General features: G+C 46.4%; 1 protein-coding gene across 5 annotated transcripts in view; it reads right to left on the reverse strand.

Moving 5' to 3' along the window:
* Positions 1-249: 249 nt before the first annotated feature.
* The window catches only part of ILDR2 (immunoglobulin like domain containing receptor 2), a 40,570-nt gene continuing 14,705 nt past the window's right edge, over positions 250-26,114 (reverse strand). For 2 of the 5 annotated variants that reach the window (XM_030263489.4, XM_030263510.4), the window contains exons 4-10: positions 19,670-19,726; positions 15,204-15,350; positions 14,294-14,470; positions 9,074-9,190; positions 7,457-7,667; positions 5,825-6,521; positions 250-4,996 (exon numbers count right to left, since the gene is read on the reverse strand). In XM_030263489.4, the coding sequence (XP_030119349.4) occupies positions 4,961-4,996; positions 5,825-6,521; positions 7,457-7,667; positions 9,074-9,190; positions 14,294-14,470; positions 15,204-15,350; positions 19,670-19,726 (1,442 nt within the window). In that variant the 3' untranslated portion in view covers positions 250-4,960. The remainder of the gene's footprint in view (positions 4,997-5,824; positions 6,522-7,456; positions 7,668-9,073; positions 9,191-14,293; positions 14,471-15,203; positions 15,351-19,669; positions 19,727-26,114) is intronic. The other 3 variants (XM_072923782.1, XM_030263501.4, XM_030263498.4) reach the window with 3 other exon arrangements.

A 26,114-nucleotide genomic window follows, 5' to 3' on the forward strand; every position in this document is an offset into this window, starting at 1 on the left:
CCCTGACCCAACCCCAGTAACAAAGGTGGAAAAGTTAAAACTCCAGTCCCTTGTACCATATGCCAGCAAAAGCCCTGAGCAATTCTGGCTGCCTGTTTCAGATCATAAATGTTGAGGTTTTATCAAAAATTCAGAGTGCTAGTTTTGTTAATTTTCCATTTCTGTGGAAATTGAGTGTTCTGAGGATGTTCACACTGAAACCACCCATTGGAACTTTTACAATGTACTTTAAAGGAATAATGGGATTGATGAGAAGTCATTACCATTGATATTTATTTTCCCATTCCATTATGTCAAAACCTTTTTTTTTCTCCAGTAGCCAAGATCACTTTTTTTGACAGTACAGCCAAATCTACTGCTAAAGCTTGATCCCGCTTTTGATCTAGGGGCTCTTTTAAATTTTTACAGGATTCTCTCTCATTATCTATTTTCTTAGCAAATCACTGTTGTGATGCTGTCATTTTAAGACCACAAATCTTTCCATGTCCTTGACATGACCCAGACATCTGTATCTAGTAAGAAAACGATTTTAATTTTATGCCAGCAATAAAAATTCATCACTGGAAAACTTATAATTTAAGACCTCGTATTAACCAGGCTCATTATTTCCCAGCACCAGCATTCTGCAGGTGTTCTGAAAGATGGCACAGACACAAACCATTACTCCTCTCCTGAAACATGAGGCTCCTCTGGAGCTGTCTGTCAGTGTCTGGCCCCCTGCTCCCCTGTTGCAGGAGTCACAGGTCATTAGGGTTGTGTAGCTGTGCAGACACTCTAGTCACCCCTCACTTCTTGATTTGGTCCATTTGCTGCTGCTGCAGACACATTTCAAATGGGAAAAATAAAGGTGGCCTGAGGACAGACATGATCAGTAACTGAAAATTCCTGCAGATTTGTACAGAGAGATACAAATCCAAAATTGTAGAGCAAGGTTGCTGATGCTCAGATCTGACTTAAGGGACTTAAGGCCTCCTTTTTTTCTGCAGCTGAAACTTTTATCATCTGGTAAAACTCACAGAATCACTAGTCATAAAATCTTCAGTACTTTTCCAGGTACTTAGATTCAAGAGATGTTTCCAAATTCTCACAAACAGTTGTTTGTACAATTAAAACAGTTTTCTTAAAAGAATTAGCTTGCAACTACTTACTTATAAGCTAGATACATAAATGGCAACTTCTTACACACAGTGCACAGATACCCCAAAGTACCAGCACTGAACAAACAAAACTGACTCAAGTAAATGAAGACTTGTATTTTTAATACACAGAGCTCATTCCTGAGGGCTTGTTCAAATAAACTACAGTGACTGAGATAAGGGACAGAACATAACTGAAATGAGAAGATTGTAATGCTCAGGCTTTCAGTATTATTTAAAATATAGAGGTATTCAGAGACTGTAAAACCGCTGGTTTGGCCCCTTTCTGGCATAGTTAGATGCACTTTCAAATTTCTATGTCAAGTGTTTCCTGGGGCTAAGGGAAATGATAGCAGGCTAAGCTGCCTTGAAATTCATGGCACAAGGGTTGCCAAGGTTTTCAGAGTAACAAAATACCAACTTACTAGAATCCTCATATGTCAGGAATTAAATGTTTGATTTAAAACAGCATGTAGTGTAGCTCTGTAGACTTCTCAAAGCCTCAGAGACCTCAGATGGCAGGCACCTGCCCACCTCTTGCTAACTGTGCTATGATTTTCCTAAGAACACACAATTAATGGTAAAAAAAAGATTAAAATACTTAAAATGTTACGTCTCTCCAGCCATAATACAGAGAGATGGTAAATGCAGTTGCTAAGTTGCTCGCCCTCTTTGAAAAGTCATGACACTCAGGCAGTCAGGTCCCCAGTGCTGGTAGAAGGGAAACATCAGATCCGTTTTAAAGGGATAAAAGAACAGGGCCCTGGGAACTCTTGACCGATCAGCCTTGCCTCTGTGCCCTGAAAGATCCTCCTGAAAGCCATCTCAAGGCAGATGGATGGGAGAGAAGTGATTAAAGCTTCACCAGGGATAAATCACACCTGCTTACTCAGAGACCTTCTATGGCAGAGTGATCGCACTGATGGATAACAAAACATCTGATGTCATGCACCTTGACTTCTAGCCTTTGACATAAGTCCCACACAACATTTAATTTCTAAACTGGAGAGAGATGGGTTTGATGGATGGACTACTAGATGGACAAGGAATTGGCTGGATGACCACATCCAGAGCATCAGTAAATGGCTCAGTGTCCAAAAGGACATCAGTAACAAGTGTTGTCCCTCAAGGGCCTGCACCAAGGCTGACACTGTTCAACCTTCATTAATGGCACAGACAGTGGGACTGAGCGCCCTCTCAGCAGTCTGTGGGTGACACCAAGCTGGATGATGCCCGGGATGCCATTCAGAGTGACCCTGGGACAGGCCTGAGGAGCAGGCCCATGAGAACCTCATGAGGTTCAACACAGCCAAGTGTGGGGTGCTACACCTGAGTCAGAGCAATCCCTGGTATTGGTGCACACTGGGGGAAGAATGGACTGGGAGCCCTGAGAAGGACTTGAGGAACTAGATGATCTTTAGGGTCTCTTCCAAACCATGCTACAATTCTATAATTTTACAGTGGTGGATGAATACTGGACATGAGCCAGCCACATGGTCTCGCCACCCAGAAAACCAACCACATCCTGGGCTGCATCAGGTGAGTGACCAGCAGGCCAAGGAGTGGAATTTCCCTCTGCACCATTCTCTTGAGACCCCACACAGAGTACTGTGTTCTACTCTGGGGTTACCCAGACAAAGACATGGACCTGTTAGAGCAGGTCCAGAGGAAGGAGACAAAAATAGTCAGAGGGGCTGGAATACCTCTTCTATAAAGACAGGCCAAGAGAGTCGGGGCTGTTAAGCCTGGAGAAGAGAAGGCTCCGTGGAGACATTAGAACCTTCCAGTGGCTAAAGGGGCCTACAAGAAAGATGGAGATGGACTTTTTACATTGATTTTCAAGTAAAAGAGGGTAATTTTAGATTAGATACAAGGAATAAATTCTTTACTGTGAGGGTGGTGAAGCTCTGGAACAGGTTGCCCAGAAAAGCTGTGAATGTCCCATCCCTGAAAGTGTTCAAGGTCCAGTTGGATGGGGCTTTGAGCAACCTCCTATGTGGAAGACATCCCTTCCCATGGCAGAGGTTTGAAACTTTAAATGTTGAAATCTTTAAAGGCTACCTCCTGCACAAACAATTCTGCAATTCCACATTCGTATGCTCCTGCTGGTTAATTTCCCTCTGGCCATGAAGACCCAGGACTGGGATTTCCAAAACTACAGTCATCACTAGAGGAGCATGGGAGAAGAATGTTATCCTTTCTTCAACTCACCTGCTCACATGAAAACTAACATCAAATCTATGGGGATTAGTTTTCCTCTCCTCTGACCATTCCTGGTGGGTAAGCTATCTGGCAAAGGAGTAACACAGAAATTAATCTATCATTTTTATGGAGAACTGCAGTGATATTAATATACCTTTTGTTCCAAACAGTACTGCCAGTCTAAGCATATGAGGCCAGACAGCTTCCCAAATTCCCAGAGGAACAACAAAGATGTAATTTCAGAGGCTGATAATGTCCGTAACACAACAGGGCACTAAGTTTCTAGGTGTAATAGGGATTAAGATACTGGACCTTAAAATGTTCCCATCGTCTTCCCTCACACGATGATTTTAGCAGCTAAATAAATGACTGCATAATACCCCATGAAAACCAGAATGTCAGGCTTCCAAATGGTGTGAAGCACTCACTTCTAAATAAAACTATTCCTGAGACAACAGCCACTAAAACCACATCCCAGCCAAAGTGAATGGAATAGTTTTAAGTGAAAAGGGTGACTTTCAAAGCTTCTTTCCATCCACAGTGCTTCTTCTTTTCCCACTGCTGTTCCTGCTCTCTTCAGTAGTAGTTTCTTCTGGGAAACTATTCCCAGAAAGGAGTGATACCAGCGGCACAGGATGATGGTATGCAGCTGCCTTCTCACTGAGACTGTCCCCTTTTTGCTTCCTTGAAACAAAAAAGCCACTCACTAGAGTGGCAGAAGTGTCTGGTGGTGCTGGAAGCAGAGCAGTAGGAAGGCTAGAGCACTGCTTTTAAAACAGCAGAGTAGGTACTCCAGCTTGAAGCTCTACAGGGGCACAGTTGAGCTGCAAGAAAATACAACAGCATCAAAACAAAACACAGTTGGGGGCAGGGGGAAACAAATCATGCTCTCATCACAATAAAAGCTACTTTGACCCACTTTCAAAACAATACATCAATCTCACCTGCAACTCTCATCACACAACAAACAGAACTAAATATATTGAACAAACCAACTCATAATTGTCTCTTTCCCCGTTCAGCCCTTTTCAAGGTAACATCTCATCAGTCATTTTCTTACAGTGTCTGAAAAGATGTGGATTTTCTTTTGTGATTTAGGGCCTGATCAGCTGGAGGCAGTCTGCAGTTGTAAGAACAAGGCCTCCTCCCAGCACAGGGGTGATACAGAAAAGGCTTTAAGTGTGGAGACAATTTTGATCCAAACAGAGAACTGAGGAGACAGAGAGAGCAAGAGGTACACAGGCCTCCCTCTGCACGTGGGACAGGGCAAGAGGCACAAAGGCAGCCTCACTTGTAGTTCATGGCTGCAGGGAGGGCTGCAGGGACAGTAGGAATGTGGCTGCTGTCCAGTGCAGAATGGAGGGCACTGGAAAACAGGGTGCCAAAGAGAGCCCTAGCCTCATTTTCTTGGCAGATCCCTAGAGCCTCTGAGATTGAGTGCTGTCCATGGGATTCCGTCTCTTACAAAAGCCTCAGGTCCCCTGGATGAAAAAAAAAATTGAAACAGTCCATGGCTGATGGCTGCAAAGGTTCACAGAGGCATGTCTTGCTTGTTGCTCTGCATCTTCTCTGCAGTCACTTCATGACATCCAGTCCATCAACATGACAGGTCCACAACAAGTTCAAACCACAAGGGACATCCTTGTTGGGAAATCATTCTGAGAGGAAAGAGAGGAGATTAAATGTCAACAGGAAAGCTCTCATTGGAACAGACAAAGGGACAGACAAAGCTTTGACAGAGACACAACTAAACAGCAACAGCTTTGTACACTCACAATCCAGTCCTCTCTTTCACAGCCAAGCTACTCTAATGATAAGGTCTCCCTCATGGTGCAGCCTTCCCAGCTGGGTTAGATGGAGAAGATCCCCTTCCCCAGCAACCATGAACGTATCAGGCCTCACTAGCTTGGATTGTGGCAGGATGTTTTGCACTTGCTGGTATCCTGGGGGAGGAATGCCTTTGGCATGAATGGCCCCCAAGGGAGCCCATGGGCCCATGCACCCATGGGAGTCTGTGATCTCACCCCTTTCAGAAGGAAGTCTCTTACATCATCCCCTGCTACCAGCCTTGTCCCAGTCCAGAAGAACAAGAGCCTCCCAACCCTTCCTTAACAAGAATCAAGGCCAAAGCAAGGCTGTAATTTCTGTAAGGCCTGGGTAACTTCCCTACCATGATCCTCCTGAACTCTAGATAAACTCCCACCACCTTGGATTACCAGGCCACAGATGCCAAAGACATCCCTTACTTCCCCAGTCCCAGACACATCTGGCTTTCCCTTCCTTCATGGACTCCTGTATAAGAGTTATTACCTTTTCTGGCTTCCTGCCCCCCCAGTTCCTTCCCCCCTTCCCACAGAGAGTGACACCTAGACCCCAGGTGTCACTCTCCTGGAAAACCCCCTTGCCCACCAACTTGGGTTAGTAACCCCTGCCTGGTGGCTCTCCACTCAGCCTATTTGGACCAGGACCACCAGACATGGCCTCACTGTTTTCTTGGGGTCCTTTTTCCTCTTCTTGTCAGAGGCATTGAGGTAGGCCTGTTCCCTAGCCCTGTAGGAAGGGCCTCGGCTCAGCTCCCTCTCGCTGTAGGGGGGCAGGCTGTCTTCCTCCTCCTCCTCCTCGTCCTGCTCGGGGGACGATGACTGCGGCGGTGGCGGCTGCGACTTCTCGGCTTTGTAGGTGGAGGGTGGTGACCAGGCATAGTATGTGCTGCCTCCTCTCTGGCTGGGCTGCGAGCTCAGCTTCGAGGGGGTCGCACAATGGTCACCGTTCTCGTCATAGCTCCGGGATTTCCTCTCCAAGACGCTGCTGAGGTAGGAGTGATCGTATTTCTGGCTCCCTCCGGGCGTCCGGCTCACCAGCCTGGGTAGGTGCTTCTCCTCGTGGGCCCGTCTCCGTGGCGGGCTGTAGGACCAGCCCCGATCCGAGTCTGTCAGCGGCTCCCGGTTGCCCCTGCAGCGCTTGGTGTAGTATTCCTCCAGGGAGCTGTCCTGGTGGGGCAGCCCCCCACCGCGCCCGCCGTGCGACTCGGAGCGCTCGAAGCGCCGCATCTCCTGGCTGTCCGCCCGCCGCGGCCGCTGGCCGTAGGACTCGGCAAAGGCCGCCAGCTCATCCATGGACACGGCCGGCACTCCCACGGAGAAACTCTTACGGGACAGCATCTCCGACTTGGATCTCTGCTGGCTGGAAGAGGGAGGAGGTAGAGTTAGAGGGCAGGATCCAGCTGCACGCATCCCCTAGGCTGCTTGCAGACAATGGAGGGAAACAGGCCCTCCTGGGGGCATGAATCATCTGAGCTGTTTTCATCATCTTCCACAGGAAGAGAATCTATCACATCCTTGAAACCCTGGGTTCAACGCTGACTGTAAAGGCAGCTTAGTGCAGATAGCTCAGGTTCTTCATGTCTAATGTTACCTGAGGTTACCCCCAGGGTGCACCTGCCCTGTCCTCCAACATGCAGGGCTGGACCTGCTTCTCCTTCATCCTAGAGCTTGTGGGTGTATATCCTGCTGAAAAAACCAAGAGCCCAGCTATAAAAGCTCACAGCAGGGCAGTTTTGAAGCAGGTTTAAAGACAATGAGCTGGTACAATAGCCCACTACTGAAGGAAGAAAACCCCTGCCATTGCTTTTTGAATGCTGGGCTGCTTGAGGAAAGGGTTATGCTATCTCTCTTCTGTGCACCAGAGTGCGAGTCCTTCAAGCCTGGAGCACCTGTCTAGCTACACCAAAGCAGGAGGGTGTGACTCCTATTTAATAAAGCACACCAGCACTGGGAAGTGCTGGAGGCATCAAGTACAAAGCTCAAGAGAGAGATTTGCACTTTCACACTATGGGAAGGCTGGCTTGGTTCTGTATTGCTCTCACTTTCACATCCCACTGGGACTGGGGCTTGTACCTAGCTTTACCCAGATGGGTAAGCTTCAGCAGGCTTGTGGAAATCAGCTTTATTCTGACCTCATCTAATATGTCCAGATTTCCTATTTCTCTCTAGCCACTCTCTCCTGCTAAGCAGAGCACAGGCAGCAGGAAATAGGGGAGAGCTACCAGTCCATCTGTCCCTTCTGCTTTCTTTACCACTTTGCCAGATAGAGGCACCCCCCGATGTGGTGTTCCTCACCTGTGCCAGTAGCTGTCCCGCTCATCCCTGTAATCAGACACAGCCTGTGATCTGGAGGTGCTGCCGCTGCCCACGACTCCTGCCCAGTACTCGGCGTCACCGTCCATGTCCCCCGCGGGGGGCAGAGGCTTCCTCCGCGCCTGCCGGTAGGGCTGGCGGAAGTTCAGGTCCTCCTCGTGCAGCGAGCTCAGCTCAGAGACAGTGTTGTTATCTGCAGGGAAGGATGCAGGAAAGAAATGAGATGGGCATTGCCTGATGGCTGCCAGGCAGGGATTCTGAGGGTATCACAAATAGCGTGAGATGCCAGTGTTCCAGATAAGTGACTTCAGCCTTCAAGAAGAGCTTTCCACCTGTGAGCTCCCTGCCCTTGCAATGTGGTCACCAAGCTTGGTGGGACACCACTAGAGCACAGAAGTTGTGCCACCTCCCCTTTTCCTGGTGTGAGACAGGCTGGCTCTGGATTTGGCCTGATTTGCCCAGCTAAAACAAAAGCAACTCCCTCAAAAAAAGATTAAGGAAAAAGTAAAAGTCTATCTGAATCACTGTCAGTCTCTACTCCATCAAGCACACTGACATCTGTAGGCCTGACATACCAATCTGCAGAGGTCTTTTTATAGTAAATCTTGTGGGTGGAGAAGACAGTGTGCTCAGCAGTGACTGTTTTAGAAGTATATATAATTTGTTCGTTATGCCTAATCTGTACAGAGCTTTGATGTAGTGTCATTCCTTAAAGCCCTTCCCTTCAATGATTTTCAGGATCCCACACGTCTGGTTTAAGTGAGCCTCTAGCAGTGCCTAACATGGGTTAGCTCCGTGTGCTGCCCACAGGAACTGAGCCCCCAGTCTGCCACTGTCCTCTGCACACAGCAGCCACAGGACAAGGAGCAGCACTGCCAGCCCTCCCCACACAGCTTGTTCCATTCTGCACCTCTGCCTCCTGATTTGGAAAGATCCTCACTTGGGTTTGTATTCTGACACACATTAAGTGCAGCCTCGGCCTTGAAGGAAATAAAAGTTTACAAGAGGCTATGGGAAGACAGTGAAGAGTTCCTTACAGAAGCTCAGTTCTGAGTTTGCACCATGTCCCTATTCAGCACCCTGCTCCTGCTGCAGGGCATCAGCCACTCCAAACAAACTTCCTGCTTCATTCAACCCACACTGTGGTCACTGCAGCCCACAAAAGACACTTTCAATAAAATCATCCCTCTCTTATTTTGCCATGCTGGGAATTTACAGACACCACACTCTTAAGAAATTGCGACAACAATATCCCAGCTATTATCACACCACAGGCTGCAGAAGGAATGAGGGGGACTTGGTTTTTCAGATGCTGATGAACCCAAAGTTTAATTATGAGTGGACAATTTTCATGAGCTTTTCAGTATCCCTCACTTTGTTCTAAGAATGATTAGGTAAGCACCAGACCTTTAAAATCAGAACATACCTCTAGATACCTAAAATCTAAACTTTTTCTGTCCCAATCAGCTTATCCTGGATATCATATCCTAGGGGCTGACCCTGAGGCAAACCAAGTGAAAATTTAACTATGAATTTCCCAGTCTTGCTTAGATCTGTGGGAAAAAAAAAAAAAAAAATCAAACCATGCTTGTTTCTCACATCGGTCTCGCATCCTCCTAGCTGGGTCAAACTGAGCCAATTCTTTCTCGACATAGTACAGCACCTTCATGGAGTCCCTGTCCTTGTCAGTCTGGATCCTGTACCCTTTGCGCACTGCTAGGGAGAGAAAAAGAAAACATCAGAAGAAAACCCATGTAAGAACAAGGAGCCTTTCCCACAATACTGCTTCTATAGTTGAGCTCACGTCTGCAGGCAGGTAGGCTGCGTCAAAACACACTGAGTCAGTCGCTGCTTCACAAGAAATTCATCTACAGTGTGGGATGTGAAGTTGTAAGAACTTGCATCATTTTCAGAAGCAGCAAAAATGGTTCGGAAATGCCCAATTTGTACAACCCAGTGCATCCAGTGATGGACACTGAGCATGGTGGGACATCCTCACAGCACCTCACCCTCCCTCCTGTGAGACAGAGTCGCTCTGGAGCTGGCCCGCTTTGCCCAGCTAAAACAAAAGCAACCCCCTCATTGCCACAGAGTGATTCCAACTTCCAACTCCCATAGATGATGGCAGAGAGAAAAGGAGAACTCATTTCTCCTTCCTCAGCACTACTGAAAAGATTTGTCATGGTACAGGAGAAGCAGTCCCAGAAGATCAGGCTTCCTCTAAGCTCTCAGTCTGCAGGAGAACCAGGTGGCTGAGCATTTGGGAGCTGTCACTGTGCAAGACCACTCCACCCTCCCACCCCCATGAATTCTCCTCACACAGGTTGAAGAGCGTGTGCCAGAAGCTCCAGAGAATATAGAAGGAAACACAAAGTCCCACAAAGTACACCACGCTGCTTTGAGATTTATACTGACTCCAGGGATGAGGCCAACCAGGTCACTGGTAGCTGTGAAACTGCCTGCTCTGGGATTTTTTACAAGGTTTCTTTACAGAAAAGGTATATATCTTAGACATACATTAAATGCTTGACTTCTGGGAAGTCTGGACAGCTTTTTTACTTGTCCGTGTGCCCGTGTGTAAAAAAGAAGGCCCTATACACCCGGAGCCAAAGCAGATTTAACTCTTGCAGGTTAGCTCCGTGCACACTTTACCCACTAACAACAGCTACAAACAGCCTGACTACCTTAAGGCAGGTCTATGATCAGCAAGCAGAGAATTCCACCTTTCCACCCCTTCTTTGAAGAAAATAAGGTTTTCATAGCAGATTATTTAACAAAGGTATCAGCCTAGAGCTATTTCAGGATTGACAGAAATTCAGGTCTAGGTACAAGAGAAGACTACAACCCTCAAATTCAGCCTTATTAGAGAACCATTGTAAGGACAATTCACTTAGCACTACAAAATGGAACCTGCCTGCTTTGCATGGGGTTAACATGTTCCCTTGCAGGAATACTGCAGTGTTGCATGAATGCTCCTACTGGGGAACAATTTAAACACTTGGACAGTGGTTCTGAGCCAACCTGTTCCTTCTGTTTTATCCCTCACCACCGCAACACATTGAGCTATTAACATATGGGTTTGGTAGTAAGTCGCATAGTATGTGCTGTGTGGGCTGAGCAAGGACTTGGCAGAGGTATTCTTAGGCACCTCCTGTCCCAGACTGCTGTGCATGTCTCTCTGTGCACTAGGAAATAACCATGCTGTGCTTCAGGAATGGCTGTGCCATGGGTAGACTTCAGAAGCAAAGTGTTTTACTGTGAGTTTGGACTGCTCACCTGTAAAATATCTTGAGATATTACCTTGTGTGTCTGCACTTGGGAATGGTATAGGATGTAAAAGTATAGTAGGGGTCTATAAGGGTCCTTCTTTTAACATGCCTCCAGACAGCTCAGCTGACAGCAGTGTGTGCTTTATTATCCCTGGTGAGTGAGTGAGAGCACAGTGGCTGGAAATGCAGACAGTGGTTTACAGAACACAAGGAATCCTGCCTCTGCCTCTGCCTCCCAAAGTGGAAGCACAGCACGTCTCCTCAAGTGAGGCTGGACTGACTGCCCTCAGAAGTGACGGCTCTGGCTGCACTGCATGAGCAGCAAGGGCAGTTCTCCACCATCATGCCTGGTACCTCAATTCTGTCTGGTTCTGTGCCAGGAAAGAGGCCTCTCGCTATTCTTTCTTCTAATTTGTGGACTAGGAGCTCAGCTAAGCTGCCACCTCATTTATATACAGGCCAGCAAATCACTCTGACCTTCTCATAACCTTTGGGGAACTTGAAAAGGCAGCTCCCAGACTCTGTTTCCCCAGAGCCACTGCTCACACTGAGGCTGTGCCAAACATCTATTGGGCAACCTCTATAGCTCCTGGAACTGATGGAGAATTAAGCTAGGCTTCATGCTAGCATCATACTAAACTTGCTATTAGCGCTGTGTATCAAAAGGCAAATTAATTTTTTGGTTAATTCTGCAAGCATCTAGAAATTAATCTTGTATTTAAATCTGCAAAAATTATTGTGAACAGCTCATAAAAAGTATTTTCCACTACATAGGAAGCAGTTTTGTCTCTATGTTTTTTTATCAGATACTTCTCATAATGGTACTAAATGTTCAATTTATTAAATTTCTTCATTATTCCTTCAGCTGAGAACCAAAAATATTATTGTTTCTTCCTCACACTCTTCACCTGTAAATTGCCATAATCTTTTAATCAGATCAGAGTAATTTTAAGCCCATTTTAATTATAAAGAAATAAAGATGCAGAGATGTTGACCACATGTCCAGAACCACTCACTGAAGTCAAAGGGAATGGAACATTCTTCCATATTTTCTTCTCTTGAACAGTTCATAAAATTCTAATGCTTAATTTGTATTTAACTGGACACTATTTTTATTCTTCTGTGGGTGGAATCAACTCAGCCAAAACTGTAAGCTGTCTTCCCTCCCCAGAAAGGGCAGCACTACTCTTTTTTTCCAGACAAGTATGTTTAGGAAGTAAATGATGTCTCATCCTTATACCCTTTTCATGTTAAAGATCTAAGACCAAAAGCTTCCTTGTGTGCAGAATTTAAAGGATCTATGCAAGAGCCTCTAAGTAACCACTGCATTTAAAATAGAGCATAAATCGTAACTTACGTGTTGTCAACACTCTTCTAATTAAGACAGCTGAATGTTTTGGGAGATTTTTTTCTGCATTCAGTCCTAAGTTTTTGATAGAGTTCCTAGGCTTAATCTGAGCTTCGCCACATTGCTTTTATGTAACCCCAGACGAATTTTCTAAATATCCTCAGGCCTGAGTTGGCTCACTAGATCCCCTCACAGGGGTCATTTATAAGCACAGAATCTATCTAGGGCAAAATGTAACTTTAAGCCAGAATTACAGAATCCTACAGTCTCTGACCTCCAGCACTTCCAATCTCATTTTTTTAAATGGACTTGACAGAAAGGTGAAGTCCCAAAGATACACAGTTTCAGATCAGACCTACACCAGCTGCATGGAGGACACGGAGCCTTTTTATTCTCCTTCTGAGAAAGGTTTTTATTATAAATGCAACTATTACCTGTTTTGTTTAGCTTGCTGCCTGGCCAGCCAGCAAGCAAATGAGTAGCTTGGAAAAGCCACACAATGTTTTCTCTTCTACAGCCTGTCATTAGAGGATATTCTGGCATTGTGGAGGACCTTAAAAGAACAGAGTACAGGCTACAACACTCAGCTCCACAGTTCAAACACCTTGAACAACAGGTCCATGATCCAGATTAAGGGTTTGTCCATATTATTGCCAAAAAAGATTAATTTTTTAAAAAGCTTAAGAATCTCTGTTGCCTTGCCACAAAGGTTAAAGCTCTGTGATAATGCTTTTATTTGCCATATACACTATTTCCTGTGAAGTCCTGAGGTGAGGGATTAAGTCCAGACACCTGATTTGGCTGTATTATATATGAAATGCATCTTTCTGTGTAAGGATCATGGGATCCTAAGAGCCATTCCATTTGGCTACCAAATGTATCCTCTGTTTTTTATTCTGAACCTGTGCTCTGCTAGCAGAGAAAAGACTGGGAGCTGTGATCTGACTCTTAAAAAATCCCTGGAGTTCCCACAACCAACACCACACTCTATGTGCAGTGACATTTTTCACAGGAGAAAAAAATAGAAGCACTGGGGTGTCATTCATCATTTTCTGACAAAGGTTTTTGAATTGGATACATTCTGTATTGGATCAGTGATTGATTTATTTCCTATTTCAAAATGCTCTATTTCATAGCTCTGTTTTGATCTCAGTGACCAAAAAAAAAGTATGATTGTTGAAAGAAAATACTTTTTGTAATTCCAGAAAGGTTGATAGTCTGACTGGGGCAGCAGAATCATGTGTAGGGTTGTTCCAGAAGCTTAACAATTTATGCTATTTAATCTTGTCTTTTCAGATACGTTTTATCAACACACTGTCATGAGTTAATTTAACAACTGATACTTAGTGTGGTGCTTTGAAATCAGACATGTAGCTGGGTCAGTGATGAATCTACATTGGTAAGAGTAATTTCTGCTGCAGAATATTTGAATTTAGATAGCTACTCTGATCCTGAAATACATGCGACTAAATATCTGCCCTCTTCTCTCCTTGATGGAAGCTTCCTTTGCAGCAGCAAAGTGACCCTCCCTGAGACAAAAGGCATCACACTGAGGCTCTAGGTCTGACACTGATCCACAATTCCTTTCTAGTCAGAAGCCTTTCATCACTCACATTTCACAATTGCAAAGGCTGAACAAAAAAAGTGACCTACTGACTTCTGTAAAAGTAGAGAACACGGTCCAGCCCCAAAAGATCTTGGGCAGAAATACCATGGGAATAGGTTACTTTGCCCAAAATGCCACGGGGACAGTAAAACATGATGCAGCAAAAACTGCACCCAGAGTCCAAGCAGTGCCCTACAGAGGGCTGGAAGGACAGTTTACAAAGAGAAAGCAGCTTGTGAGGCATCAGCTCTAAGGGGAAAATGACTCCTGTCTTTGCTCTACTGAAATCATCTTCATCCTTTTGTCCTCTGCGAGCGAACATCTGCAGCAGTAATGAGAGAGGTCCTGTACATGAACTTGGCCTCCCATTCCCTGCTGACCTAATTAGGCACCCACAAACTGACTCTGTGTTGGTGGCCCTAGAAAAGTTAGACTACGTGGCCCTAATACAAATGTCCTTGTCAGAGACAGGATTAAAATGCAGTTTCCCTGTGTTTCTGCTCTTCACACCACTCGATCAGTGACAATCGTTCCTCCCCTTCCCAGCCCTACTCCCAGTAAGAGGACTGAATGTTGTGCCTGGCACTGCAAATTACCATTTTGGCTTCCTCCGCTGGCCTCACTTGGGGCTAAGGGAGGGGGGTGTGACTTATCCATCAGCACAGCAGGAGACGGGACACCAGCTACAGGAACACTGGGGATGTAGTATGGACCTGGCATGGCAGAGACTGCAGGAGGGTATCCAGCTTTTGCTGCTTTGCCTGCTATATACACTGAAAAAGAAAAAGAACAAGAGTCACCATCACACACCAGCCCCCCCCACAGACCCACTGGACACATGGACAAAACCTGCACCACCAGCCCCACAGGAGACAATCAGACAAATAAATTAACAAGGACCAACCTGAATTTCTCTAAGCCTCAAAGGGTATTGAGGGGAGTTTAAAATATGCACTGCGTATAATAATAGGGCATATAATAATAATGGCACTGCGAGATGCCCAGAAAGACCCTCAGGGTGTTATAGCCAGCATTACTGCTGCCATGATTTAGTGGCAGCTCAGCTTTAAAAATAATTGACGACTCGTGGAACTTGACAGATCTAACTGAGCCTGACCAGGAACCTTACTGGGTTGCAAGGATTTTGCACTGTTGTAGAGGACAGCTGATTTGCATTGCCAGGAAGAAACTTCCCAGGATGCTCTCAGCTCTGACCCACAACAATCACTGACAGAACAACAACAACTTTGGAATGGGAGCATGACACTTTGGAAAAGCAGGCACAGCTGCCAAGGCAGGGAGGGCTTGGGGAATTACATTTGTAATTAACTTTGAGCATTCAACCATTGAGTAATAGGTCAGATGCTTCACTCCCTAAGAACCAGTTCTTTAGCCAAGCGAAGTGCTCAGGGCAAAGGAAGCAATATTAGCAGATTCTCCTCCTGTTCTGCCAGGGAGCAGAAGTAGCAGGGCAGATTTGCACCAGGTTTGGACAGAGTCACTCACGTGCCCGGGGACAGCAGCAGGACTCAGGACAGCAGGGGCAGCGGACGTAACAGCAACAACTGTGTGGGCAGCACTGGCACCAGCAGATCCCCACCAGGAGGAAGAACAGAAACGCCCCCAGGATCACCAGGCCCACAAAGACCCACTCTGGAAAACAAGAGGAGAAAGGGAGATACTTACAGGACTGCACATTGCTGCAGAAGAGAACGTCAGCAACATCCTCCTAGCGAAGAGCATGGGGACAAAACACACAGGTGAATGACAGAAGTGGACTGACTCCCTGTGGGTCTAGGACTAGGTCTACTCCTTCTCTTGTGTCAAAGCTGAAATGGCACATGACAGTGAGAAGTAAGCTACCAAAATGTGGTTCCTTCCAGCAGCATCTCTGGCTAGCTGGGAGATAAGCAGCACAGAGGCAGGAGCCCTGGCTCCCCGGCCAGAAACCCTTCACCCCGCAGCAGACCTGCGCCAATGCCGCAGGATGTGCTCCAGTAGCCTTTGGACCTCATCAAAGACTCATTCTTCTTGGCCATGTTCATGCCCTGCTTATGTGTTTGTTCCCTACCCACATTCTGGATTTAATGGGACAAACGATGGTGAAAAGCAGGCTATAAATAGCCCAGTAAACGAGCCAGGCCTGCCCCTTCGCAGCGAGGCCTACGCGCGCAATTATTCTTTTGAATGTGCCGAACGAGCATCCTATTCAGGCACCACAGCCAGCCAGGAAACCTAACAACCACTTTTTCCTCCCTCATTGAAGCCTCAGATTGATGTGTGCCAGGCCCCAAAAGGGAGCAGCTGAAAAACATCCTACAAGTGAAAGCACTCAAGAGCTGGCCCACAAAAGCCAGCATGGGGCTTAAAGGGAAAGGAGAGGGAGAAAAGGTTTCTCAAACATTGCTGCTGGAAAATGTGGTGGGAGCAGGGCTCAGCCTGTGCCAGGGCAGCACCTACTGCTACACAGGAGTTCCACAGACTAAGGGAATGATCACTGAACAGATCTGGACCAAGAAATTACAAGACTCAGAGCATACAGAAGGCCTGGAGTTGGTTTAAAGTCAGAGAAACGCACAAACCTATCTCAAAGCAAGACTGCTGGTGGGGAAAAGACTTCAGGTATACACAGGTGGTTATTGGAAAAATGGCAAAAACCAAATAAAGACATGGTGGAGCTGCAGTGGGAAAGGGTTTATCCCCACTTCAGAGGAAAAAACAAGCAGCAGACCACTATTTCCAAACAGAAGTCCAGCATTCACTAAAGAGTCTCCTGGTACAGTATTATTTGAGATGAAGAAGTATTGATTCAAGGATTGCAATGTGCATGAAGAATCACACTGGAAAAAACAGTGCACTCTTCACCTGTGTTGCTAAGCTAAAATGTCAAGGAAAATTGTTTCACTTGGACCATTCAAAATAGAATTTTTCCTAGTTCTTAATACAATGCAAAAATAAGAAGTGTCATTATTGATCCATCCACAATGTTCTGTTTGAACAAAAGTATGATTCTTTACTTTGCTGGAGCTTTCCTTAACTCTTTTACAAACAATTCCCCTTTTTTAAAAAATGCCATTTTAAATCTAGAATTTAAAATTTCCTTTGAAAAATGTCAGTCAAAGACCTGGCATCTACAAATCAACACTTCAGAAGTGTGACTTTTTTTTTTAATCCTTTATTTATTTTTTGGCTGACACACATGCATTTCATTTAAATTTGCGTTTAATTTTGGTTCCTCTGGAATAATATTTTGGGCTTGAACTTACAATATGCTGAGAAAAACTCAGCTGACAAGTAAGGAATGGGCAGAAGGGAAGCATTCATGAATGGGAAAGCAAGAGCTGAGAGATTACTGACATAGTCCGTCAAGTTCTGCTTTTAGCAGCTGTTTTGCTTAATATTTTCAAATTACCTTGACACAGAAAATGAGAATGTGCTAAAATATCATGACAGTAAGCAGTAGGGATGCATTGTCACTGAAGGCTGGGACATGTTATACAAAGGGCCAGTAGTCCTTGGGTCTAAAATAGGAAATGTGAAATGCAGTATTATCCTGAATTTCAAAGTATGCAGCAATACTTTCAGTGTCACAGGTTCAAAGATAAGAACAATTTCTGTTCTGAACAGGACTTTGCTGGTTGAGAAGAACTAAAAAACAAAAGAAATGATCCAGTATACATATCATTACTGTCACCACTCATGTAATACAGCCACCAAAAATGGCAAATGTAATCCTAGGCCCAATAAGGGAAGAATTTCCAACAATATTAAGAAAATATCAATGCCATCACACAAGGCCTTCTCTGTACTTGACTTCGTCTGAAGTTTCTGATGTTATATAGCTCTGGTCATCTTTGCAGCAGAAAAGATGAATTTAGGCCAGAGCCAATGGAAAGCAGGGATTTATTTGAGGGATGAAGGGACTCTGAAGCCTGCCTGGCAGCAGGGGAGCTGAAGCCTCTGAGTTACTTTATTAAACAGAAGGCTGAGAGAAGATGTAGCTCCTGCCTGTAAATATGGTAGGAGGATAAATGCAGGAGGAAAAGCAGGTATTATAGTTAAAGATCTTACATAAATGGACAGAAATAGATGATCAGTGGCGTAGAGAGAAGCTAAAAGAAGCCCATCAAAGAAGGTGAGCCAATGGGAAAGAGAAAAACCAAACCATAGGTCACTCCTAAGCTTGCTATGCTTACAGAAAATGAAATTACATGGTGCTGGGGAGAGAATGCAAGATAGAGAGCCAGACTATCCTTTCCAATCCTGTACTTCCTAATCTATGCCAATCTAAGCAACATCTTCATGGCTTTTTATCTGTTGTGTTCTCATCTTGTTTTCTGCAACCATCATGGACACAGAGAAGGAGGTGAAGCTGTGCTGCTTGACACAAGAGGCCAGCCACAGCTATCCAGTGAAACTTAGATGTCAGATCTCCAGAGCTGTTAGTGAACAGTTCACAACCACTCCATAAAGGATAAAATCCTGGTAGAGGAAAAAACAGACAGCGAGTCCATTAGAAGTGTATCTGTGGTCTCCCTGAAAATATCCTAGGAGTACAAAAGGGGTCAGATGGTGTACATTGCACATTGCAGGATACTCACTCAGCATATAAAGTGGATGTTTAAAATCAGTGTCCCAGCCATAAGGACCTGTGAGTCAGGATTTTACTTCACAGGAAGTGAGACCATTTCCTTTTCTGATGAGGTTAAAAAAACAGCAAAAAGAGCCTGATGGCTCTTCCTTTAAAACAAAACAAAACTGGGATTCAACCAGTTCCCAATACAACTGTGTAATGCTGGGATTCAAATGACTACCAAGCTGACATGCTCTGTGTCCCTTGCTGTCTGGAGACAACTGGTTTGTGCTCACAGAAGTATCTGCTTTCCTTTACTCAGGTAACAGGCAAACACCAACAGCTGTGGTGTGAAATGTGGTTTGCTGCTGCATATTACACTTTCTTCTTGTCTACCTATGCAGTGAGGGTACCAGAAAGATATCTGGCCTACACACCACAATTTTATACTCATTCAATAAAATTCTAAATAACGGGGAGAAAAGTGTCAGGCAATAGAGAATCAACTGTTATCTATCTATGCTGAAAAGACCAATCCCTCTTTTGCCATGCAGGAATTCTAGGGAGCTTTGGGTTATACTGGAGGAGGGTGAGTGTCTGCCTTTTCTCCATTTGCATCTCTGGGACAGGCTCAAAAATAGCTTCACACATTTATGTGGAGTTGCATTTTTGCACAAACATGTGAAATAAATGCTCCTCGGGCACCACCAGGGAATGATCAGATGACTCGAGGGCTAAATATTCTCACAGCTTTTCCCTTTCAAGAACAATCTGTTGCACAGCCTCTGTCTCCTCTACAAGGAGTGCCAGAACTGGTGGCTCTCACTAGTTTTGGCTAGCAAGGGATTTATCATGGGCACGGAGCACTCACGTCGGGCGCAGCCACCTGGTGTTACCAAGAACATGGCCTGGCCATGCAGCACAAGAGGGGCTGTGCCACTGATGGGGTGCTAGCAATTGCTCTATTCCCAGCACCTCCTGTGCTACCATCTGTGGTGATGGTGGAGCAGTAGCACAGGCCAGGGCTGGGGAGCTGAGTGACTGCAGAGCCACGCAGGGCTGTGGGGTCTCCCAGGCTGAAGCACATTTTCCTCTGTGCTAGCAGGGGGAGAGCAGAGAGCTTGACAGGAAACGTCCCCAGAACAGCTTTGGCATTTCTGCTCTCACACTGATCCTGGCATGATATCAATCATCTCTCTGTGCTGGCTCCCAGCATAGCCCAGCATCAGCTCTCTCGGGTCCAAACCCAGCACTTTCCCAGTAAGTGATAGGTTTTTCTCTTTAAATCCCCGGATAAAACACACATACAAGTGCAACATACACAACATAGAGATGCTGCAGAAGGATAAACAACAAGATGACAGAGGAACAGATGATTAAGGGTGAAATGACTGAATACCTGGCATAATCTCCACAGCAAAACTGGGCAAGAGATCAGCAAGCAGCCCTGTCCTGCCTAGAAAAGACAGAAGGAGGAGAAGGAGAGAGGTTACTGCAAGAAAAACACACTCCCCAGCCCCTGCCTTAGCCTCCAGTTCCCTTCCTCATCAGCCCACTTGCACTCTGCGTTATGTGAATTCCTATCAACCACAGATGTCATCCTGCTTGATGCCTGGTGTCTGCCTCTGCACTTCTGCCATTTCTGTGTCCTTGCATTTTATCTTTATCAGCAGAGCTGGGGGGAAAGAATCTGGAACAGAGCTTCTTCAATCTAGGTACAAAATGACAAGAAAAAGGAGTCCCTTTAGCATGGTTACATGGTAACATCTTCCTGGAGTTATGCTCTACACATGCAAAAGCTCCTGGAAATGCACAACAGCCCTTTAACAAAAGGACACAGTTTATTTTTGAAATGTACTGATATCATTTCTACGGATATGAAACATCTTTAACCCAAGGCTATTGATAAATCAGCCACGTGCTTCCAAAACCCGTGGATGCTGCTCTCCATGTGGGGCTCTGTGAGTGCACTGACAGCTCCAGGAAAGGAGCCTTGAAGGAATGCTGTGCATATGTGCTAATTATTTGGAGATGCACGAGCATCTTGGTGAGACTGTGTGACAAAGGCCAACACCCAATGGAAGCAAACCAGCCAGGGAAGGATTTGTGCAGAAAAAAAAAAAAAAAAACAAAAAAAAAAAAAAAAAAAAAAAAACAAAAAAAAACCACAAAACCAAAAAAAGAGGAAAGTCCACTTCAAATTTATAACTTACAACCAAATACAAGCAAACAAACTCCAAGCCCAAAGGCAGCTTGGTGCCTGTTTGTTTTGGCACAGAACGTCTGGGATATTTCCAGCACACAGCCAACATCCTGCACAGTGCTCAGCTGTAATTTACACACACCTGTGCATTGGCAGAACAGCCCTAAGAGCATCTGTGCTATGAACTCTCCCATAGAGCCCCAGGATCATGCTGGGATTCTTAAAGACATGCATATGGTAGGAGAGCTGCACTCTGAAGAGAGACACACATTGTGGGCATTACAACGGGAGCAGCTAAGGGTAAGCCAATGCAAAAGTGGTAGAAAGCTACCTTTAACCTCCCCACATGCCCTCCAGGTCCTGCACTACGCAGCACTCAGACACAGTGATGGACTGGATCCCAAGTTCCTCGGCATCTAGTCTGTCCTTGAAGGTTATTACAATCAAATTCCCACCATCCGTTTTTTCTCAGTGCTTCAGCAGAGAGTCTGTAGAGATCAAAAATCCACAAGGAAGCCTGCTGGAGCCATAATGAGTATACCATGACTACAGGCAGTGCTTTGCAGCCACTTGCAACTCATCAGAGCTGACTAGTACTCACAGGAACGCCCATCCTGATGAAGTGGTCCAGAATCCTTAGCAAAAGATAGCATGGTGATGCTTCACATAACTGCTCCCCATTTACCACTTTGAGGGAGGACTCTTGCCACCAGTTTGCTGCAACATTTTCATCTACATTTACAAAGAGTTTCATGACATCCTTTGCAGTCCATTTCCTGGAAGGATCAAGTGTCCAAGACGCTCACAACTAGCGTGTTACGTTCCACGTGCATATTAAGTATATCCCTTATTTTGATTAAACAATATGCAATTCTTTTGCAGGCTGTTGTGCATATGTGAACAGCACCCACATGAACCACATGCATGCAGAATATGGGCAGACATGAGCATGTAGCTCATCTCCCATGTGTTATTACCTCTGCACAAGCTCACATGCAGCCCTAGTGTGAGAGCAGATGCCACTGGACAAATTGCTGGAGGTACATAGCTAATTTAGGGCTTCTATTTGGGGTAAAAAAGGCAAAGAAATGGCATCAGTAAACAGCAGAAACTCCTTTTCAAACAGTCATTCATAAATGGGTGCCTGCTTTATTTTGAACCTACCTGGAGAGCTTTGAACCCTGCTAGTGCTGGGTACCTTCTGATCTCCAAAAGATCTTCCACAGCCCAACCTGCTGCAGTGGGATCACAGGACACAGCAACTAGAGAGGGAATTATTTCCTTCTCAGTGGTGGAAAGCTTTGCCAAGCCATGCCACAGCAAGAGGCCCCTGGCAAGGGAGACTGGCCTGAGGAGAGGCTGGAAAGCACAGGAGAGGAAGTGCGGCCCTTGTAAATCAGACACTTTCCAAGGCAGCTGCTGTGAGATTTATTGGGGGAGCATGGCTCTGCAAAGCGTTCCTGTGTGCTCCCTATGCTTGGAGTAAACATGTCCAACAAGGAAAAAGCATCCCTTAATATAACAGTGCCTGAGAACTTGGTAAAAACAAAGACAACCAAAGCAGCTCCTCTGTGCTACCCATGAGCAGCCAGTACTTCCCTGCTTGTGCAACCTCACTTGGCTTGTCAGAGTATTTGCCTGGGGAATTTGCATCCCTGCCTTGGCAAGAGGACTCACACAGCCCTGGGGGCCCCAGAGCCCCCATCAGGGATGCAGAAAGCCTGGAAAGACCCAAGGCAGCAGCAAACCCCACCACAGCTCAGCCTGAACTCTGCCTGCCTCACCCAGCGCAGGTGGCAGCCAGTGAGCACAATGCGCCCCCCTTGACTGCCATCCCCCCAGCCGCTTTCCACAGCTCAGCCCCTCCCAGCCCTGGGCTGGATAAATCCCCTGATTAACCCTTCCCCACACCATTCCTTCAGGGAAGACAACAGGCTGAGGCTGCCCATGGTTGCCCCAGCAACAGGAGGCTCCCACCACTGTCCCTCATTGAGGGTGACTTTCTCCCCTCTGCTGCTGCTGCCAGCAACAAGTGGAGCAAAAATCCCCCTGTCCTGCCAGCCAGCGGGCACTGAGGGCAGCTCAGGGGGGCAGCACTGCCACTGGCTATCACCTCCTGCCCTCTGCAAGCCTGCCCCACACATGGGCACAGCTCAGAGCCAGGTGGTGGCCACAAAGGGGATCCCAGGGCAGTGCCCTGGTAGGTCACACACTTCTCAAAACAGAGAGCAGGGTGTTCTTTTGGACCCATGGCAATAAGAGCAGGCATGAGGCAGAGTATCCACCCATCTCTCCATGCCTAGGATGCTCCTTCCATGGGCTTTAAACTCACCCCCTTCTCTCTCGTTTCTTTCAAGGAAGTTTTAAAGTGGATGCTGGGGCTAAATAGCAATTGGTGGGGAAGAAACAATTAAATAAAACATCCTGCCAAGAGATCATCTGGCCACACCACCTCTACACAGCAGCTCTGCCCACCTGGGAAAGGGCTGCAGGCACTCCAGGCCATGGATGGGCACCACTGCTGAGTCACAGATCTGTGCCCCCACCCACAAGAGCTTTGTGTCCTCTGTGCAAGCTCCCACCACCGAGGGGACAGAGGGAATAGACAATGGCCCCATTTTCCAGGGTTGTCCCGGGTGACTGTGTCAGAGCTAGGAGCTTGTCCTCATTCTGCAAGGATCTGGGACATGTGCCATCGTTATCCCCACCACGCTGCTGAAGGGTTTTACCTGCCCACAGTGGCCTCTCACCAGGCACCTCACACGCCCCAGGCCCCAGCCAGCCTTGAAATGCAACGGAGCTTGCAAGCACCCCATCTGCACTGGCAGAGCACAGGAGGAGGAATGGGAGAGGAAAAGCTGAGGGGATGCAGAGCAGCTCCAAGAGGTGCAGACACACAGCAGAGGCCAGCGAGGACAGGAGTTAATACACAGGAGGCAGGCAGGCGACAGAGCAGTGAGCAAATAGCAGCGGTGCAGGGAAGACCTGGAGTCAAGCACACAATTAGCAGAGAGTCTGCAGAGAAGAGACACAAAAATAATTAGGGTAAGTGGTGCAGCTGAAAAGAACTGATGGCATGAATAAAGTAGGCGCAGGTGCAGTCAGAAACATGGCAATTGGGTAAATACGGGAACATGGCAAATACTGGCAGTCGCATAAATGTGATAAATATTGGGTAACTATGGCAGTCACTGCTGAACTGTTTTCCTGTTTGAAGGCTGCTTCCACAGCCCAACCTGCTGCAGTGGGATCACAGGACACAGCAACTAGAGAGGGAATTATTTCCTTCTCAGTGGTGGAAAGCTTTGCCAAGCCATGCCACAGCAAGAGGCCCCTGGCAAGGGAGACTGGCCTGAGGAGAGGCTGGAAAGCACAGGAGAGGAAGTGCAGCCCTTGTAAATCAGACACTTTTCCAAGGCAGCTGCTGTGAGATTTATTGGGGGAGCATGGCTCTGCAAAGCGTTCCTGTGTGCTCCCTATGCTTGGAGTAAACTTTATCCTTTCTTCCCATCCTTCTCTTCAATTGGACGGAGAAACAGCAGCAGCCCCTTTTGGAGATCAAAGTTTCAGCAGGCAACAAAGACCTCCGAGGAGGCTGTTGCCATGGCTACCTTAGTAACCGCGGTCTTTTAATCACACCGGGCTCCTTTGTGAGCAGCCAGCGTGTGGCTGTCTCTGGCAAATAAAGAGGAAAACAGGGGTAAAAAACCCTGGCAACAAGTAGCACTTCTAATCGGTGTGAAATAAATAACCAGGAGTAGGCTGGGCTAGGATGAGGGGGACTGGAAGCAGGTTACAACGGCAGCAGCACAGCGGTCTGGGCCAGTGCATCAACACTTGTTCAGGATTTTTAAGAGGAAGTGTGCAATCACTTCCTTCGCCTGCTGGCACTACCCACCTCTGGTCACAAAGCTCAAGGTTGCTGAGCCCTCTCTGGAGCTGCTTTTCCCAGCTGAGATGTGGGCCAACACATCCCCAACACAAGGCCACCAGCACAACTCTGCCAACTCCTGTGACCGAGCACTGGCTCGGATGCTACTGGCAGCTTTTCAGCAAATCAGAGCAAAATCCTAAAACCAACATCATGCAAGGAAAAATTCTGCCAAGAACTTTTCAATCTCTGAAATCATGTCAAATTTTATTATACAGTCTCTCCTGGCATAGAAGAGACTCCAAACCTGGCTATATTTATACCAGCTATTGAGTCACTTTGCTGAGTAAGAACTGCCTTATTAGCATTGCACACCATACACACGTGTCCCAGTGGAGATTTATCCTCACGGAAAGTCAACACATGTCTCTATTAGTACATTAATTACTGTACAATATGCTGTGTGTATATGTATCTACATTCTTTACATTCTTTACTACTATTACTATGGGTGTGAGACTTCTTAAATTTTGGGTTTAGGTTATATGGATACTGGCTGATTATATAAACTGCAGAAGATGTCAGTTTACCAATGTTAGTTGCCAATTGTCTCTAGAAATCAACACAAACATCAAGTACCAATTGTTGTTATTAAAAACAACAAATGGGAGAAGCTTCAGCTTCTTACTTGGGGAATTTCAGGTCTGTCAGACTGACCTTGGTGCTCAGGAAGGTTACAGAATAGATGATCTTGAGTGTGACCACAGGGCACATAGAGGACAACCAGAGGATCAGAAGGATCCTGGGTTTAGGAAAGGCAAGTCCTCTTTGACCAACTGACCTCCTTTTATGACCAGGTGACCCACCCAGAGGATGAAAGAAATGTGTGGATGTGTCTTCCTGGACCTAATAAAGCCTTTGGGAGTATCTCCCACAGAATTTTCCTGGAGGAGCTGCAAGTGCCACAGGCTGGGGAAGAGTGGCTGAAAAACTGTGCAATGAAAGAGGACCTGGGGTGCTGGTCAACACCAGCTGAACATCAGCCAGAGTGTGCCCAGGTGGGCAAGGAGGCCAATGGCATCCTGGTTTGGATCAGGAATAGTGAGGCCAGCAGGAGCAAGGCAGTGATTTTCCTCCTGTACTCAGCGTTGGTGAGGCCCCTCAAGCCCTGTGTTTATGTTTGGGCCCCTCACTCTGAGAAAGGCATTGAGGGGCTGCAGTGAGTGCAGAGAAGAGAATGGAGCTGGGGAAGGGTCTGGAGCATAAGTCTGATGAGGAGTGACTGAGGGTATTTAACCTGGAGAAAAGGAGGCTCAGCAGGGACCTTACCACTCTCTACTACTGCCTGAAAGGAGGGTGTGGAAAGGTGGGTCTGCTCTCAGGGAAGAAGTGATAGAATAAAAGGAAATGGCCTCAAGCTGTGCCAGGATAGCTTCAGGTTGGACATCAGGAAGAATTTTGTCACTGAAAGGGTGGCTAAGCACTGGAATGGGCTCCCTGGGCTGTCCAGGAAAGTGGTGGAGTCATCATCCCTGGAAGTGTTCAAGAAACAACTGGACATGGCACTTAGTGCTACAGTCAGTGATCTTGAAGGTCTTCTCCAACCTTAATGATTCTATGATTAACCATCAAATAATATTTCACTGATATGCAGTTTATATAAATCTGCTGAATTGGATGGCCAAGAAAGCTGGCAATATCTGTCTAGCAAAGTGCACAGATCACTAACCAAGGCATCAAACCAACAACTGGCATTAGTGGAGTAGTTTC

Source organism: Taeniopygia guttata, chromosome 1, assembly GCF_048771995.1.
Source record: "Taeniopygia guttata chromosome 1, bTaeGut7.mat, whole genome shotgun sequence".
NCBI lineage: Eukaryota > Metazoa > Chordata > Aves > Passeriformes > Estrildidae > Taeniopygia > Taeniopygia guttata.